The 17,192-nt window shown below is 37.0% G+C and overlaps 3 protein-coding genes across 3 annotated transcripts; all 3 read left to right on the top strand.

The window, feature by feature from the left end:
* Window positions 1-1,127, top strand: LOC119774814 (trace amine-associated receptor 1-like). The gene is made up of 2 exons (XM_038272494.1): window positions 1-22; window positions 135-1,127. The coding sequence occupies exons 1-2, from the start codon at window positions 8-10 to the stop codon at window positions 1,125-1,127; spliced, it is 1,008 nt and encodes a 335-aa protein (XP_038128422.1). The 5' UTR covers window positions 1-7.
* A 1,881-nt stretch (window positions 1,128-3,008) lies between these two features.
* Window positions 3,009-4,050, top strand: LOC119774813 (trace amine-associated receptor 1-like). The gene has a single exon (XM_038272493.1). It carries the CDS (start codon window positions 3,036-3,038, stop codon window positions 4,008-4,010), a length of 975 nt encoding a protein of 324 aa, XP_038128421.1. The 5' UTR covers window positions 3,009-3,035; the 3' UTR covers window positions 4,011-4,050.
* Window positions 4,051-13,530: 9,480 nt separating this feature from the next.
* LOC119774811 (trace amine-associated receptor 1-like) lies at window positions 13,531-14,557 on the top strand. The gene has a single exon (XM_038272490.1). The coding sequence runs from the start codon at window positions 13,583-13,585 to the stop codon at window positions 14,555-14,557; it is 975 nt and encodes a 324-aa protein (XP_038128418.1). The 5' UTR covers window positions 13,531-13,582.
* Window positions 14,558-17,192: the final 2,635 nt, after the last annotated feature.

The raw sequence follows: 17,192 nt of genomic DNA, 5'->3' as shown, positions 1-17,192 counted from the left end.
GCCACTGATGCACCACCTGCCTGTAAGTGTCTATTGAAAGAATTCACAGGAGTGATGCTGTAGAATTGTTCCTCTTAAAATGTAATTAGATGCATTTTCAGTTGTCTTCTTTGATATATGTTTTTTAATTCTAGGACATGGACTCAGAGATGACCCTGAACACCACTGATATTGTGACTTACACACATCCATGCTATGAGATTATTGATGTTGGTTACAAACTAACTTCAACTCCTTCAGTTATATGTGTGTTGTTGTATTGTTTTCTTATGCTTTTATCTATTGTAACTGTATGTGGGAATCTCCTTGTAGTGATCTCAATCATTTACTTTAAGCAACTGCACACACCCACAAATACTCTCATTCTTTCTCTGGCTGCTGCTGATCTTCTCGTTGGGATTTTAGTATTTCCTCTCAGCATGGCATTCTCTCTTAGTTCTTGCACTTACAATGAGAGTTTATTTTGTAAGGTCAGAGACAGCTTTGATATATTGTTTAGCACATGCTCTATTATGCACCTGTGTTGTATTTCAATTGACAGATATCATGCAATTTGTCAGCCTCTGACGTATAGGTCCAAGATCAACCGTCATGTAGTCTTCATCATGATTGCTGTGAGCTGGGGAGTTTCTGCTCTCATTGGAATTGGTGTGATAATTCCTAGATTAAAGAATGAACAATGTTTGGAAACCTGTTTTGTTGATGTTCTGATGGCAAACACTGTGGGACCTATATTGTCATTTTACCTTCCAGTGGTTATAATGCTTTGCATCTACCTGAAGATTTTTCTTGTAGCACAGAGACAGGCACGGAGCATCCAAACCATAACAAAGTCTGCAGCAACTGCCAGTAACATGGAAAGAAAAGCAACCAAAACTCTGGCAATAGTTTTAGGAGTTTTTCTGTTTTGTTGGACACCTTTCTTCATTTGCATCACTTTTTTACCTTTTATCAATAGTCCAGTGCCAGTGTCGGTGATTGAAACTCTTAATTGGCTAACTTTATCCAACTCTATGCTTAATCCTTTTATCTATGCTTTCTTCTACACCTGGTTCAGGTTAGCCTTTAAAATGATTGTTACTGGAAAAATACTTCAAGGTGATTATGCTAATGTCAGACTGCACTAATATTAGTGTATAAAAGTTTTTTTTTTTTTATTGTAACATAATTGCACAAGATTTTTTGTACTTCAGTCCTGCTCTATTTAAAAAACTCCAGCAATGATAACCAAACTAAAACCTGATTTATTGTTTCTGTTTACAAATGTATCTTAAAGGAAGGCCTTTTTATGTTCTGGCATCAAATGCAAAGGAAGTAGAGTTTTCCTTTTGTCTTCAGAAAACTGGAGGTCCTATTTTTGTTTTCAGCTTAAAAAAATATACCTTTTTCATGGAATTAGATCATATGTGAGCCTATTCATAACCATGGGATATGGGTTGTACACAATAGTTGCAGCTCTAAGTTGTTACTGCTTTGGCTAAGGAGTAGAAACTTAAAAAAGGAGATCATAAAAAATGTATTATTGATAATATTTATTTCAACATAAAATAAATGAAATTAACCTCTTAGAGCAGGAACAGGTCTTGAATAGATTTTTTTGGTTTCTAGAAAGGAACTTGCCACACTTTTACATGTAAAAGTTTAGATTTTTAGGGGAATCGAACAATGTAAGTGCGTTTTGATATGAGCAAAGTTTCAGGGATGTCCCGGATTCCAAATACACCCAGAAGTTTTTCAATTTACAGCTCCAACATAGCTACTGTTCACAACAAGTTTGAAACGCCGATCAAAATGAGGGACCAAAACAGGGCCGAAAGAAAGGAGTACCTTAGCCTCATCAAAAGCTTTCTGACAAAATTGGGACAAAATAAACTCTGAAATTATTTAGTTTATCCATTAGAAGCACAACATTTGAAAAGCAGAGTGAGATACGTAACGGAATCATTGTTTTTCATAGATATTAGCATATATAAGGAGAAAAATGTCTATAACTACTGGCTTTGAAATATAGTCCTCAAAAGATACCATTTTAGTTCTTTAAATTTGGTTAATGATGTAGAACCAAAAGCAGCTAAACGAACCTAAGTCTGGTTTGAAAAGGCATCTATCCAACTAAATTCAGTCAATGTTTGGTGATTAAAAACCTGGATGACTATTGTCTTCAAATGCTAATAGCTCTTTAAATCCCAACTCCTTAGTTTCCTTTTCACTGTAGATGACTTAGGTTTGTATAGCTATTTATATTAAAACAAGAATAACTGCAAACTCTGCCTTGTTGTTCAGGCTGAATGAAAAAAGAACTAAATAGTTTCAAGAGTTTCTTCTTAAGGATATATCTAAAAACAGTAAGTCAGTGTTGAGGTTTCCAGTATAAAAGTCTATCTGCATTGCATACTTTTCTGTTGGAAGCGGCCTAAAAAACATATTTTTTTTTATGTGTAACTTTTATGATTAATTCTTTTCCTAACATTTTTATGTGGATTAAAAGTACCTTTAGTTCTACACTCATCCACAACATGTGTGGTAAATTATATAAGCTTTCTTTTGTTAAAAGGACTTGATTGTTTGTCATTTGTTCCTTTGTAAAAAGACAAAGTTAATTTGAGTAGGATAAAATGCACTTGTGTTCAATCCAGTATGTTTTCTATAAGACTTCCTGTAACCTACATGCCACTAACTACTTTACATGTCCCCATAGTTAGTGAATCATGGGCTCATTGAAAATGTATGACTGATCTCATACACGTGATGATAACACTTTAACTTGCCTTGGGGATAATAAAGAGTGATTTGTCAGTGACTGGTCTCTGGGTTCCTGCCTGAATATCATTGGATGAGTTTTGGAATAAGTAACACAATAAATATCAAGAGAGGGTGATGCAGCAGCATGACAACAAGAGTGTCGCTCTGACTCTATTATGCTTTGGTTCATTCAGATGTGCTAAAAAGCTGCTTTGAGAGAAAGGCTTACTTGTTGTTTTACTATAATTAATATAACTGATTATTGTTTGAATATTTAGTCAATTTAAAGAGTAATGGAAGGTGATTTAGGTGTTTATATCAGTTATGACTTTCATCCTTGCTATGAAATTAACAATGTCTCTAAAACAATGAGAAGAACTTCTTCTGCAGTTTGTACTTCTCTCTACATTTTTCTTGGTTTACTGTCTGTTATTACAGTGCTTGGAAACATACTTGTAATAATCTCGATCATTTACTTTAAGCAGCTCCACACACCATCTAACTATCTGATCGTCTCTCTGGCTGTGACTGACCTGCTTGTTGGGGTTGTAGTCTTTCCTCTAAGTGTTTCTTTTTCACTCAGCTCCTGTCTGCATTACAGAAGCTTATTCTGCAAAATACGAGACAGCTTTGATGTCATATTGAGCTCAACCTCCATTTTAAATTTATGCTGTATTTCTGTTGACCGATACTACGCAGTGTGCCAGCCTCTGACATACAGATCAAAGATAAACAACAGTGTTGTTCTGGTTATGATCTTTATAAGTTGGGGAGTTTCTGTGCTTGTTGCGATCGGTTTTGTTATTGCAGAGTTAAATCAGGACAAATGTCAAGATAATTGTTTTTCTGATGCTGTGCTTGAAAAAATTTTGGCCCCTGTTATCTCATTTTATTTACCAGTGATCATAATGCTGTACATCTACCTGAGAATATTTCTTGTTGCACAAAAACAGGCTCGCAGCATTCAGATTACATCAAAGTCAGGAGAATCTGCCAGCAACACAGAAAAGAAGGCCACCAAAACTCTGGCTATTGTTATGGGGGTATTTCTAATGTGTTGGTTTCCATTCTTTCTTTGTTTTTCTTTTCAGCTATTAGGTGGTGTTTCAGTGATGGTGTATGAATCTCTTAACTGGCTTGCACTGTCCAATTCAATGCTCAATCCATTTATATATGCTTTCTTTTACAGCTGGTTCAGGTCAGCATTCAAAATGATCATTTCTGGAAGAATTTTTCAGGGTAATCTTCCTGACACAAAACTTCTTTGAAGAAAGTTTGAACATAAGGGCGAATATCCCCCCAGCCCGAAGCAGATAATACTAAACCTAGATCTATTGGGTAAAACTGAGACTTTTTTTAGCTGGATATGAATCAATTAGTTTATTGCATGGTGACAGAGATTGTTTGTGTGACATTGTCATATATATGTTTGTTTGTTGTTTTTTTTTATAAAACTGAAATAAAAAGAAATTGAGATTAAAGTGTTTTACATGCATACTGTATAATTTATACATTTTTCTTTACAATTTAATTTAAGACCTGAATGTTATCCAGTTATAAAATTAAACACATGAAGAAATAAGCATAGATATAGGTTAAAAATCTTAGCTGTGTAATAACAAAATGAAAGCATCAATAGAATAATGACGCAAAATGTTTTAGGAACCTGTATAAAAGGTAAGTCATTGCCTCCCATGTCATGTTATGATATGAAATTAACATGAAACTTAAGAAAAGGTATGATTCGTCTGGTAAAAATTTTATTCCTGTCTTATTATTTTCAGTTTTTTCTCTTGATCCTAAACAACATTGTCAGAGGAGTCATAAAGAGCGCTATACAATGGCAAACTAAAATTTTGTTTTTACATTTCTGTAGGCCGATACTTTACTATACTAAAGTGCATGTATGATCCCAGAGGCTATGTTGTCAGGGCTTGAATGCCCTGATAAACTGAAATTGGTCACATAAATAAGGTTTAAACTAGTCTAGTTCCTTTCATTCCTATAAAATATTCAAGTCTTTCTAAAAGAATATTATGATCAACTGTGTCAAATGCAGCACTGAGATCTAACAGGACAAGTACAGATACAAGTCATACAAGTTATCTGAGGCCATGAGAATATCATTGGTGACTTTCACCAGAGCTATTTCAGTGCTATGTGGTGTAATTGGTCGCACACTTGTTTGGCAACTACTTTCTCAAGTGTTTTAGATAAGAAAGCAATATTGGATATAGGTCTATAATTGACCAAGTCATCTGGGTCAAGAGATGGTTTCTTAAGTAAAGGTTTAATCACAGCAGCCTTAAAAGCCTTTGGTTCATATCCCTGTAACAGGGGGAGATTAATCAGATCTAAAATGGAGGAGGAGATCAAAGGGAATACCTTCCTAAATAACCTGGTTGGAACTGGATCTAACATAAACGTTGAAGGCTTAGATGAAGACAATAGTTTTTCTAACTCTGAAAGCTCAACTGGAACAAGGCAGTTTAAACTGGGTTCAGATTCTATGGCTAACTCAGATGCTGCTTTATCTTCCAGACATAAACCAATCATAGTTATAGGAGTGCTAATGTTCTTATTTGCAGATTACAGAGCTTAGGTGTGTCTGTTTTCCAGCACATCTGAATTAAATAATAGTATTCCAACTAAATTTACCAAGGACTCCAGAGGTCTGTTAATCACCAATTTACTCCTAAAATATGCAGTACTTGGGTTATGAGGAGACAAATTAAAGACACCTCCAGACAAATTGAGAGCATCTAGAGAAAGAACAGGATAGGAGGAGAGACTGAACCCTGAGAAAAAACAGAAACAAACAATCTTTTTGAGAAGTAATTGTTTCAGAGTCCGACAGATTTATCTTACCAAATTTGAAGTGAACCAGTGTACCACTAATAGCACATTGTGTGATGACATTAAGATGTAAGTGCTAATGATCATATTTTGAATAAAATCAATCATATTTATTATAAAGAATCCCATAAAATAATTACTGCTAAGAGCAGGTGGTATGGACAGTTCAACAGAGCTATGGCTCTGAGTGAGTTTGGCAACTCTATTGAAAAGATATTATGGATTATTCTTATTCTCCTCTATTAATGAGGAGAAATATGCTGCTCTTGCTTTACGAAGGATGCTCTTATACAGCAGTTAAGTATTTTTCCAGACTAGGTAGAATTCCCATAGGCATGTAGAGCACAATTTTCTCTCCAGTTTCCTAGCATTTTGCTTTAGAGTGTGCAGCTCTGCACCAAACCAGGGAGACTGCGTTTTATTTTAAATGTTTTTCTTTTTTAAAGGGGCTGCATTGTCTAAGGCAGTACATAGAGAACTGGCATCCCCATCAGCAAAATCATCAACCTGTGAAGTGGAATAAACTAAACTTTTACACTCTGCAGTACTGCTCAGCGACACAGAGGAAAGAGAAAGTGAACCAGATCCTTTAAAATGTATAACTGCACTATCTGATAATGATCTGCTGCTAATTAAAAATTGGTCAGAGAGGAGGTAATGAGGAAATACTATTCTTTCTTCACATTCAATGCCATATGTCCACAAGGTCCAAAGTATGAAGATGAGAATGTGTGGGACTATTTTTATTTTGAACAGAGCCATGTCTTCAAGACTACAGACATGTCTTGAAGACATAAATACCTGGCAGACAAAACAGAAGTTATAGTCTTTGGACCCGAGTCTTTGAAAAAGAAGCTAATTAGTCAGTCACTTCATTTTGATGGGATTAAATTGATCTCAGATAGTAAAGTAATAATCTTGATGTCATTTTTGATCAGGATATGTCATTTGATTCCAAATCTACAGTGTTGGACACGTTACTTTGAAAAACTAATTAGTTATAGTTACTAGTTACTTCTCCCAAAAAGTAACTGAGTTACTAACTGAGTTACTCCACAATAAAAGTAACTATTTACAACTAAAGGTAATTATTGAATTACTTTTGCGTTTCTCGCCCCCGTAATCCTCACAACCCGGCCCCCACCTTCTCGCCGTGTGTTTCAAAAACCAGCTGAATAGAGTGGAGGACAAAGACAAGTACCTCCAGAGAGTTTTACATTTATTGCAACTCAACGTGAATTACATCAGGGGGGAACGCTATCTGACGGGCCTTTAAACCCCGTCAGGTAGCGTTCCCCCGGCTTGACATGGGGGGAATGGTATCTGATGCGGTGTAAATATCATCAGGTTGCATTACCTCTACTCATGGGTGTGAAGTTTTTTAACAGGATGTCAGATCTGGTGAGTGTATGAAATGAATATCTGGGGATGTCTAATTCTGAAATCCTCTGTGTTTGGGTTGTTATAGATACTCAATCCGTCCATCCATCCATCGGCTAACATTTGATCGTTCACGCTCTCCGTAGTTCCCCTGTGACGCGAGAACTGTCATGATGGGTTCTAAGAGTTAAGCCCAAAATGCAGAACACACACGGAAACTGGGTAAAACTTCAACAGAGTTTATTTGCACAAGCACAAGGAATGAAACACTGGAACTGATTCAGGGCCGGTTCACTAAAGTCTTGACTGGGACTGGAGACTGTTGGTTAGCAGAGTTCATGGGAAGCTAAGCATCTAGCTTCAGGCTTAGCATGGCAGACCTTGATCTGAGCTTCCAGCTCACTGCAGAGAACAACAGGGAAAATCCACATAGGATTCTTCAGGGTGAGCTTCCAGCTCATTGCAGAGAACAACAGGGAATATCCACATAGGATTCTTCAGGGTGAGCTTCCACCTCATTGCAGAGAACAACAGGGAATATCCACAAAGGATTCTTCAGGGTGATTCCACATAGGAACCTTCAGGTTGGCTAACCAGGGCAGACTAGCAGGTTAAGCTCTCCTAGAGCTTCAGGCTTGAGACTGGTTTCCTGTGATGCAGCTCTCCCAGAGCTTCAGACTAGAGACAGGGCTCCAGTGAGGCAGCTCTTCCTGAGCTTCAGACCAGAGACAGGTTTCCTGTGAGGCACAGACACTGCATGAAAAGTGAGATTTTCGTCCCCGTAAACCCCCGTAAACTCCCGCAGATCTGCCTGATTTTCGTCAGTTTCCGACAATTTGCAACCCGTGCTTGTCCGCGTTTGTCGTGCCACAAATTGTCGGAAACGTACCGTGACGTATGTGGAGAGCGATCAGCTGTACTAATGGCCCTAATTAGCATATGAATGCAGCAAACCCGCGCGGCTGGCCAGGTCTGGCTTGAATAAACTACTCAGTATTGGCTGAAACCACTATTCTCAAACAAATGAAATCGCTTGTGATTGGCAGCAAAACCACACGTGGCCACGCCAGGCTTTAATTTTCTTACGGAGTATTGGACGGAACCACTTCTTTTTAAACAAGTAAAGTCGCTCGTGATTGGTTGGCATATATATATATATATATATATATATATATATATATATATATATATATATATATATATATATATATATATATATATATATTTATTCATTCATATATTTATTCATTCATATATTTATTCATTCATATGCTGTGTATTTATGTTATCCTACACTACTACACAATTATTATGCTACCATCAAGGACATGAATGAATTTATACAGGAAATGAACATTTGCCAGGAAGCAGTTTATGCAAAGAAAGAGCTTTATTAAAACACACACAACTATATACAACGTGTATCCAAACACATGCGTATCTAAAAATTAAAACTCCGTGAACGGTCCGTTTGCTTCCTCGGGGTTGGAGGTAACTGGCAGCATTCCCTCCGAGGCAGGTCCGATGTGCAGACGCCTACTGTGCGTGGCCCTGTACTTCGGCATCGCTTCTAACCGGGACTGCAGCTTAACACAGAGTTCAGTGAGATCCGGCCTACGAAATGGCGGCGACCGTACAATCCATCCAGAGACACCGCCAACCACGCCATCTTCTTCGTCGGACATGAGGCCGACGGTGGCGGACTTCCAGAGTTCCACTTCCTCATCTGCCAGCACACTCTGCCTCGCCTTCAGCAGCTGAAAAAAAAAACCAATGAATCAGCGCACTGCATATGGACACAACACATCTATCAATGCACCTGAAAAATAGTCACCAAATAAAGTCTTACCCTCTTTCTTCTGGCCCGACTCCGAGCAGATAGCCTCCGCACGCAGCGTGCTGGCTAGCAGCGTATATCTGAAGCTCCTGCGTACCGTCTCATAATACGTCTTACAGGCAGCTGGAAAACAATTAAATGAGAGTGGTATGAATAAAAAAAAAAAAATCAAACGCAAGTCACAGTAACAAGGAAGGAGAAAACATTAAAACAAGTCACTTACACACAATGTCGTCTTTATCAACATCGTGCAAATCCGAGCAAATAGGAGGTCACCGCCTCATTGTGAGGCGACTGTAGTCTGTGAAAAAAAAAAAAGTACAGCTATGGTCGGTATCCATCCGTATCCATGTCCTTTTACCGCAGAATGAAAGCATATTCTTTAAACCTTACCCCTGCTCCGGTTCATAGCGCCTGCAATTAGTCTCCGAGTTGTTAAGACGGCATACTGCATCCTGTGAATCACAAAAAATACACATTAATAAAGCTTTAGGCTAGGCTGCTTTTAGCTTACCTAGCTAGGCTAGGTTGTCTTTAGCTTGCCTAGCTAAGCTAGGCTGCTTTTAGCATAGCTACCAGTAATCGAACATATATTTACTGCTAGCGTGGCGTTGTGCACCCGTCTTCTCTTCCTCAAGTTCGTATATCCCGCAAAGTTGATCGAATTCTCCAGCAGAGTGAGGCGCTCATTCATGTCGGCAGTATGTTGGGCAAGCTGACGAGACAGTCCGCTGATAGCAATCAGCAGTTTCTTCTCGTCAGTCTGCGGGCTGGCCGAAAGTTGTGGACTAAGAGCAGTTGGAGGCGAGTTGAACGCGAGACGTCGTGCAGCCATTGTTCACGTAACAACAAAATACAAACACGGTAACTGGAGATTAAGTTCTTCTAAGTGTAGTAACACAAACATGTCTGCTAATATGCTGGTCTCGCGAGAAGTCATAGTGCAAAAAAGCTCACACGTGATTGGACGATGGGGCCGAAGGCTCATCAGGCTCCTCCAATCACATACGACGTCATTGTTATACGGAAGGACTCGCGAGAAGAGCTCGCGTCGCTCCATTCTGGAAGGTGGCGGTAATGCACCTATAAATTGTTTGCAATTGCAATTGTTTGTCTCCATAAGATTGAATTTGAGCAGGTGGACATTAGAGATAATAAATGCAACAACAAGTTTTTGAATCAATATTCTATAAATAATATGTACCCAGGAAGAACAAAAAGCACAGCTCTCTTACAAAATTTTAAGAAATCTATGATAGTCAAAATTAGGACAAATTATTTGAAATTCCCAATTCCTCCTAAATATAAAGAATTACAATTTAAAATAATAAATAACATATCCTTCAAATGAGTTTTTAAGAGAGAGATTTAAGTTTAATGTTGAGAATTGTGGCTTTTGTGCAACTCAATTGGAAACAACTAAACATCTTTTTTATGAATGTAAAGAAGTATTAAACTTATGGGATCAACTTCGAACCTTTCTGTCTTCTAAAACAATAAATTTAGATTTTATTTCCTGGCAAAACATTCAATTCGGTTTATCCATTAAAGAAAAAAAATTTGGAATTTTTAATCAATATTCTAATAATTGTAACAAAGTATTATATCCATAAATGTCGCTATGCAAAATGCTCCCTTTCAATCTCTGCTCTCAAAAATGAACTTTCCCTTTTCAAAAGATGTCTGAGAAAGATGCAGAATTTAAATGCAATTAAATTGTTTGAGTTAATTGAAGAATTTCAGTTGGTAGTCCCCACTGATTAATTTACTTTAACTACTATTATTATTTTATTTATTTTTATTTATTTTATTTTATTTTATACTTTGTTCCAGCCTGTGCATTTAATTTTATTTTTCAAAAGCAGGAGTTGTGATATTTCTTCTTGTATTGAAATATTTGTTATTGACTTGTTATTTGAGATTGTTATTGTTTTCTTATATATTCAATAACAAAAAAAAAAAAAAGTGGAAATCTAAAAAAAAAAATTAACCATTACAGCCAACTGATTCTGATTAAAACTAATTTTTGAAGTAAATTATTTTGTGTATTTTTTTTACATAACATTTGCATACACAGTAATCTAGCGTACTTTAATTAAATAAATCAATTCAAGCTAAAATGTAAGAGTCTATAATTAGGCTATACTGAGCCTGATCTATTTCTACCATCTATTTGGGGGATATTTATTGCCACACTTTGGGCCACTTAAAACCAATTTAGCATGCTGACCTATGTCCTTATGACCACAGTGTACCAATCTTCTGATGGCTACTTCCAACAGGATAATGCGCCATGTTATCTCAGAATCATTTCTTGAAACTTTTCCACTTAAGTAATTGTGAATTGAGCATATTGACAGACAACATTTTATTTTTTACCCCCCCTGCAACCCTGGTTTGCATTTGTATAGCTCACAGCATGTTCATTTACATGTTAAAGCCTCCCCTAGAATTCCATGGGGGGAGGCATGGGGGGAACACTGCCTAAGAAATTCCACGTCAATTTCTGACAATTTATGGGAGTTTTCGACGAAGCCTGCAAATTGCCGTAAACTGCCGCTAACCTGAAGTTCCACGACAATCTACAGTGCCGTATATTGACGAAAATCCCACTTTTCATGCAGTGAGACAAAGGAGAGATTAGAATCTGATCTCACACTAGAGACAACCAAGATTCAATCTGTAACAGAGGCTTAGGAAGCTAACCAACTAAGATCAACACTGCGGCGTGGAAGCAAGGTCTGGCAGGGGCTTATAAAGGGGAGATCTCCTGATGAGAGGATTAACAACAGGTGTGCAGGAAGACTCCAGCCCAAGGAGACCCACGGCGCACTCTGCTGGAGACAGAGGGTAATCTCCAGATCCCAGCAGTAACTCCAGTCCTAATGGAAAGAAACAAAGAACAAAAGAGGATCCTCGGCGCCCTCTGGTGGGCAAGCCTGAGGATCCTAACAAGAAACCGTATCTGATGGGGAAACACAGCTCGACGTAACACCAGTATTTCCATCTGGAAAACACTGTTTTGCTGCTGGAGTCCTCCTCACTCTCTATCTCTCTGTGTGTGCTGTACGTTAACACCCGCCAGCGGAACACCCACCTACCCAACTGACAGATATAATCTCACTATAGACACATCAGTCAATCTCATCCTCCCGTCTTTCATGACAAGGCGCGCATGCGTCCTATCATGAAAAAAAGGTTAATTGTGCGAACTGAGTAACGTGCAGTAACGGGGTCTTGGCAATGGTAACTGTGTTATAGTTATGGTCAAGGTAATTGATTTGATTACTCCTTACTAAAAAAGGACATGATGTAATAACGTAAAATCAAGAGCCAAATGTAAAAAAAAACGGCGTTTCTCCTTTAACCCTAGCTTTTCAGTTGAATTAATAAGTCCTTCCATTTAAAGTAGTTAATTACAACTACGACTACAGTTAATTAAATTATAACCACCTAACATCAAAACAAATACTTTGTAGTCTTCATTTAAATCTTGTTTTTGTTTTTCTTTCTTTTTATTTTTTTCTGATTTTCATGCTTGACCACATCATATTTCAATAGGAATCTTGTGTTTGGCATACATTCTTTATTTACAGTACGTCATTCATATTACCATCTTGATTGCAACTCAAATTTTCAATCATCTAAAGACATTTGCTATTGTGAATGTTGTAATGTAAGGTTTCCTTTTTTTAATTTGAGAAAATATACCTTTTCCAAATAACTTATGTATATGTATCCATGCAATTTTGGATTCCATCTACAGTATATACATTTTCTGTGAAATTGTATGTTTTTGTGTGTTAATCATTGTATGTTGCACTAAGGTTCGCGGTAAAGGCATAAAGAAAAAAAAAAGTCTTCTGCCATGCAAACAATATGACTTTACTGTACACTGAACCTTGGTCAGTGATTGGTCTGAAAGTTTTTTGCTTCCTATCATTGGATAAGTCTTAAATGAAGTAATGTTTGAGCTCAATAAATATCAAGATAAGGTGTTGCAGCAGCACATTAAAAACTGACAACACTTACGGTCTGACTAGCTTAAATAATTTAAAGTTGCTAAAAAGCTTCTTAAAAAAATGGAATAAACTGATCTTCTCTAACCTAAAAGTTATTTTTTAATTTTTGAAGAAGATAAAAACGTTTTGAAACATAAAATTTATATCAGAGGTGGGTAATACCTAATTACACTTACTCAAATAATACTTAAGTTACATTTGGGGAAAAAAATTACTTTAAGGAGTAGTAATAGTACTTTTACTTAAGTAAAATTTTTGGCTACTGCATCCATTGTGAGAAAATTTTTAAATGACAACAAACTTGCTTTAAAATAGTATTCACCATTGAGAGAGACAGTTTTTGTTTTTCTTTTTTGTACTCAAGGCTTATTGGTTAAATAATATATTCCATCTGCTAAGTCTGAATTTAATTTTCAGGTGAAAATACAGTAAACAATATACTGTTATTTAATCTATTATTACATACTATAACTATTGATATTGTAAATTAAAAAAAGGTCTCTGAAGAATGTTCATTTAACCTATTTTTTTTAATAATTTATTTTTATCTTATTCTTTAAAACACCCAAATTTGCATGAATAAATTATTTTTATTTTTTTTTACTTTTTACACCATATTGTTAAATATTAAGAAGTTTTATGATAATGGGTTGTAAGTACAAAATAAGGCTACTATTTAGATTTAATTGAGTAAAAACATGTTGAGGGAGTGTATTTTTTGATACCCTACCCACCTCTGATAGCCATGGAAGAAGAAACTGGTTTTTATGTTGGTTCTGACTTTCATCCTTGCTATGAAATTAACAATGTCTCTAAAACACTGAGAAGAACTTCTTCTACAATTTGCACTTCTCTCTACGTTTTTCTTGGCTTACTATCTGTTATTACAATACTTGGAAACCTCCTTGTAATAATCTCAATAATTTACTTTAAGCAGCTCCACACACCATCTAACTACTTGATTGTCTCTCTGGCTGTGACTGACCTCCTTGTTGGGGTTGTAGTCTTTCCGCTGAGTGTTTCTTTTTCCCTCAGCTACTGTCTGCATTACAGAAGCTTATTCTGCAAAATACGAGACAGCTTTGATGTAATACTGAGCACAACCTCGATATTTAATTTAAGCTGTATTTCTGTAGACCGATACTACGCGGTGTGTCAACCTCTGATGTACAGAACAAAGATAAACAACAGCGTAGTTCTAGCCATGATCGTTATGAGCTGGGGAGTTTCTGTGGTCATTGCCATCGGTTTTGTAATTGCAGAGCTAAACCAGGAAAAGTGTCAAGTTAATTGTTTTTTTGATCTTGTCCTTGAAAAGATTCTAGCCCCTGTTTTCTCATTTTATCTACCGGTGATCATAATGCTGTACATCTACCTGAGAATATTTCTTGTTGCACAAAAGCAAGCTTGCAGCATTGAGAGCACAAGAAAATCAGGAGAATCTGCCAGCAAAACAGAGAGGAAGGCCACAAAAACTCTGGCTATAGTTATGGGAGTATTTCTAATGTGTTGGTTTCCATTCTTTCTTTGTTTTTCTTTCCAGCTATTGGGTGGTGTTTCGGTGCCCGTGTACGAAACTCTTAACTGGCTTACCCTGTCTAATTCAATGCTTAATCCATTTATATATGCTTTCTTTTACAGCTGGTTCAGATCAGCATTTAGAGCAATAGTTTCAGGGAAAATATTTCAGGGGGATTTGACAAGAACCAAGCTCCATTGATTTTTTTATTTTTTTTTTTAAGTAGAGGAAATTATTTCATCACTGTAATTGCAATAAAGCCACTGAAATAAGTAAAATAATAAAACTAAAATAAAAACACCTTGCTGTTTGTTTTCTTTTACATATGAAAAACCTTAAGCCTTCAATTTGTATATGTTCAATCCAGTTCCAGCAAAGTGATTTAAGGAGGCATTCCCTCTAATTTCCACCTCTGTTTTAGATAAGAATAATCACCTATATTATAGGCATATGTACTGCAGGCTTTTATGGTAGCTGTTAATTAAGCTCTATATAAGAAACCCAGATGACTTGGTCAGACATAGACCTATATCTAATCTTACTTTCTCATCTGAAATTCTTTAGAAAATAGTTGCTAAACAAGTGGGAGCACTTACACCACAATGGACTTTTTGAACAGTTTCACCCAGGTTTTTAATTTAAAACAGCACTTGTTAAAGTCACTAATGACATTTTCATGCTCTTAGATAAAGGACTTGTGTCTTTACACTTCCTTTTAGATCTCAGTGCTGAATTTCAAACAATCAATGTTAATATTCTTCTAGAAAGGCTTGAATGTTCTGTAGGAATTAAGTGAGTAGAGCCAGGTTGGTTTAAATCTTATATTTCTTACAGATATCAGTTTGTTCATGTTAATGATAAATCTTTCCTGGGTTCTCGGTTTACCTGTGGAGAACTACAAGGATCACTTCTGTGGCCAATCTCTTTAATATATAAATAATATGTTTCCATTTGGTAGAATTATCAGACAGCATGGGGTTAGCTTAAATTGTTATGCTTATGATACTCAGTTATATCTGTTCATAAATCCTGATTAAACTAACCCATTGCACAGACCACAGGCATGTCTTTAAGACATAAAACCTGGATGACCTGATTAACCTTCTGCTTCCGAATGCAGTCAAAACAGAGGTGATGAAGCTTAAGAGAAAATTCAATCTGAAAGGCTGTAAACAGCTTCACTTGAAACACGTACAATGTATTTTGTTAAAGCTTCAGCCAATCAACTTCAGGGTTGCACCTCCTCCAAAGCCAATCATCTTTCAAGATACCCTTTATCTAGCTCCTGGCCTTGGCTCCATTCAGCTCGCCAGCAAACTTTTTTCCCACTGTCGCTACCCGATCCGTACCAGTAGCACAATCTGTACCATCAGCTCATTTGCGCCTGCGCGAACAGAATAACTTCCGGGTCGCCAAAAAATAATGTAATTACGGTACTGAAAAAACTTTATTAATATCCTTAAATAAATAAAGAATACTAAACTACATCGTAAAGACAATATTGAAGACTTTTCTGGAAGAAATGGATGCTTTAAAATTCAATCCATTGTATTGCTTGACGTCATCATCAGACATGCTAAGAGCAGTCTGGGAATATATTATGAAAAACTGCAGGTCACGAAAGGTAGCAAATGAATCCATTGTGGAATCAGTACTGCTGGAGTGCATAGTTAAGTACAGAGTAAATCAAATATTTAAACAAATTTAAATATATACGCTTTGTGACTTATATTTGCGCATGCTCAGAGCATTCAAAGTAACTATCACAAGGCGATTGAACTTTTTTTATGTATTTCTGTTTTTTTATTTTTAGAAAATGCAATATTGTCGAAAATACAAAGATATACAAAAAGAAACCCATGCCTCTAAAAAATACAAAAGAATAAAAAAGTAAGAAAAAGGAAATATTGCCAGCGGAAGTTATTCTGTTCGCGCAGGCACAAATGAGCTGATGGTATGGATCGTGCTACCGGTACGGATCGGGTAATGACACCCACCTCCTCCATATTTCCTTCCTCATTATTAAACCATTCTCAGTCCCACTCACCCTCTGGCTTATTACACCACCAGTGTCCGGGCCTCGGAGGATGAATACTCTAATCTTATTTTATTGGTTACTCATCCAAGAAAATATTGTTTCATACCATCAAAGTCTTCTGCGCCCAAAAAATGTTGATGGCTTACAGCTTTTATTTGCCCATTTTTCCAGCAGTCTTCAGAACTCCTGGCTGACTCAGAATATTTCGTTTTATAAAAGAAAAAAAAAAAGGTTTTTGTTGGGACTAGTTTTGTAGCCTAATATTAATTTTAGTAACAGCGGCATTCTAGTGTGGATACATTTTCAATTTTGTGCTCCAAGCACACGCGCACTGGAAAACAGCCAATCAGAGAGAGAGAAGGCGGAACTTAAGGCAGAACAACCAATGAGAGTGGAGTTAAACAGCGCAGCACACTTCCATGCGCTGCTACATGAAAGGGACAGGAGAGACCAGGCAGAGGAGCTTCAAGAGGAAAAGAAGCCACTGCTGCAACAACTACTGCTGTAAATAATAAACATGTTGCTCACATCCAATTATTGGTAGGGACAATTAGTTTGGTTCAAAATTTTGGTAGGGACATGTCCCTATGGTCCCTATGCAAACCTACGCCCATGAGTGGTTGTTTGTCCTGTGTGTCTCTGTGTTGCCCTGCGATGGACTGGCGACCTGTCCAGGGTGTACCCCGCCTCTCGCCCTTTGACTCCTGGATATAGGCACCAGCACCCCTCGCGACCCTACAAGCACGTCAGATAATGGATGGATGGATGGATGGATGGATGTTTTTAATCAGTTGTCTT

Source organism: Cyprinodon tularosa, unplaced genomic scaffold (assembly GCF_016077235.1).
Source record: "Cyprinodon tularosa strain WSP-4 unplaced genomic scaffold, ASM1607723v1 ctg831, whole genome shotgun sequence".
Lineage (NCBI taxonomy): Eukaryota > Metazoa > Chordata > Actinopteri > Cyprinodontiformes > Cyprinodontidae > Cyprinodon > Cyprinodon tularosa.
Note: the sequence above shows the minus strand (reverse complement) of the source record. Positions and strands in the feature narration are given on the sequence as shown.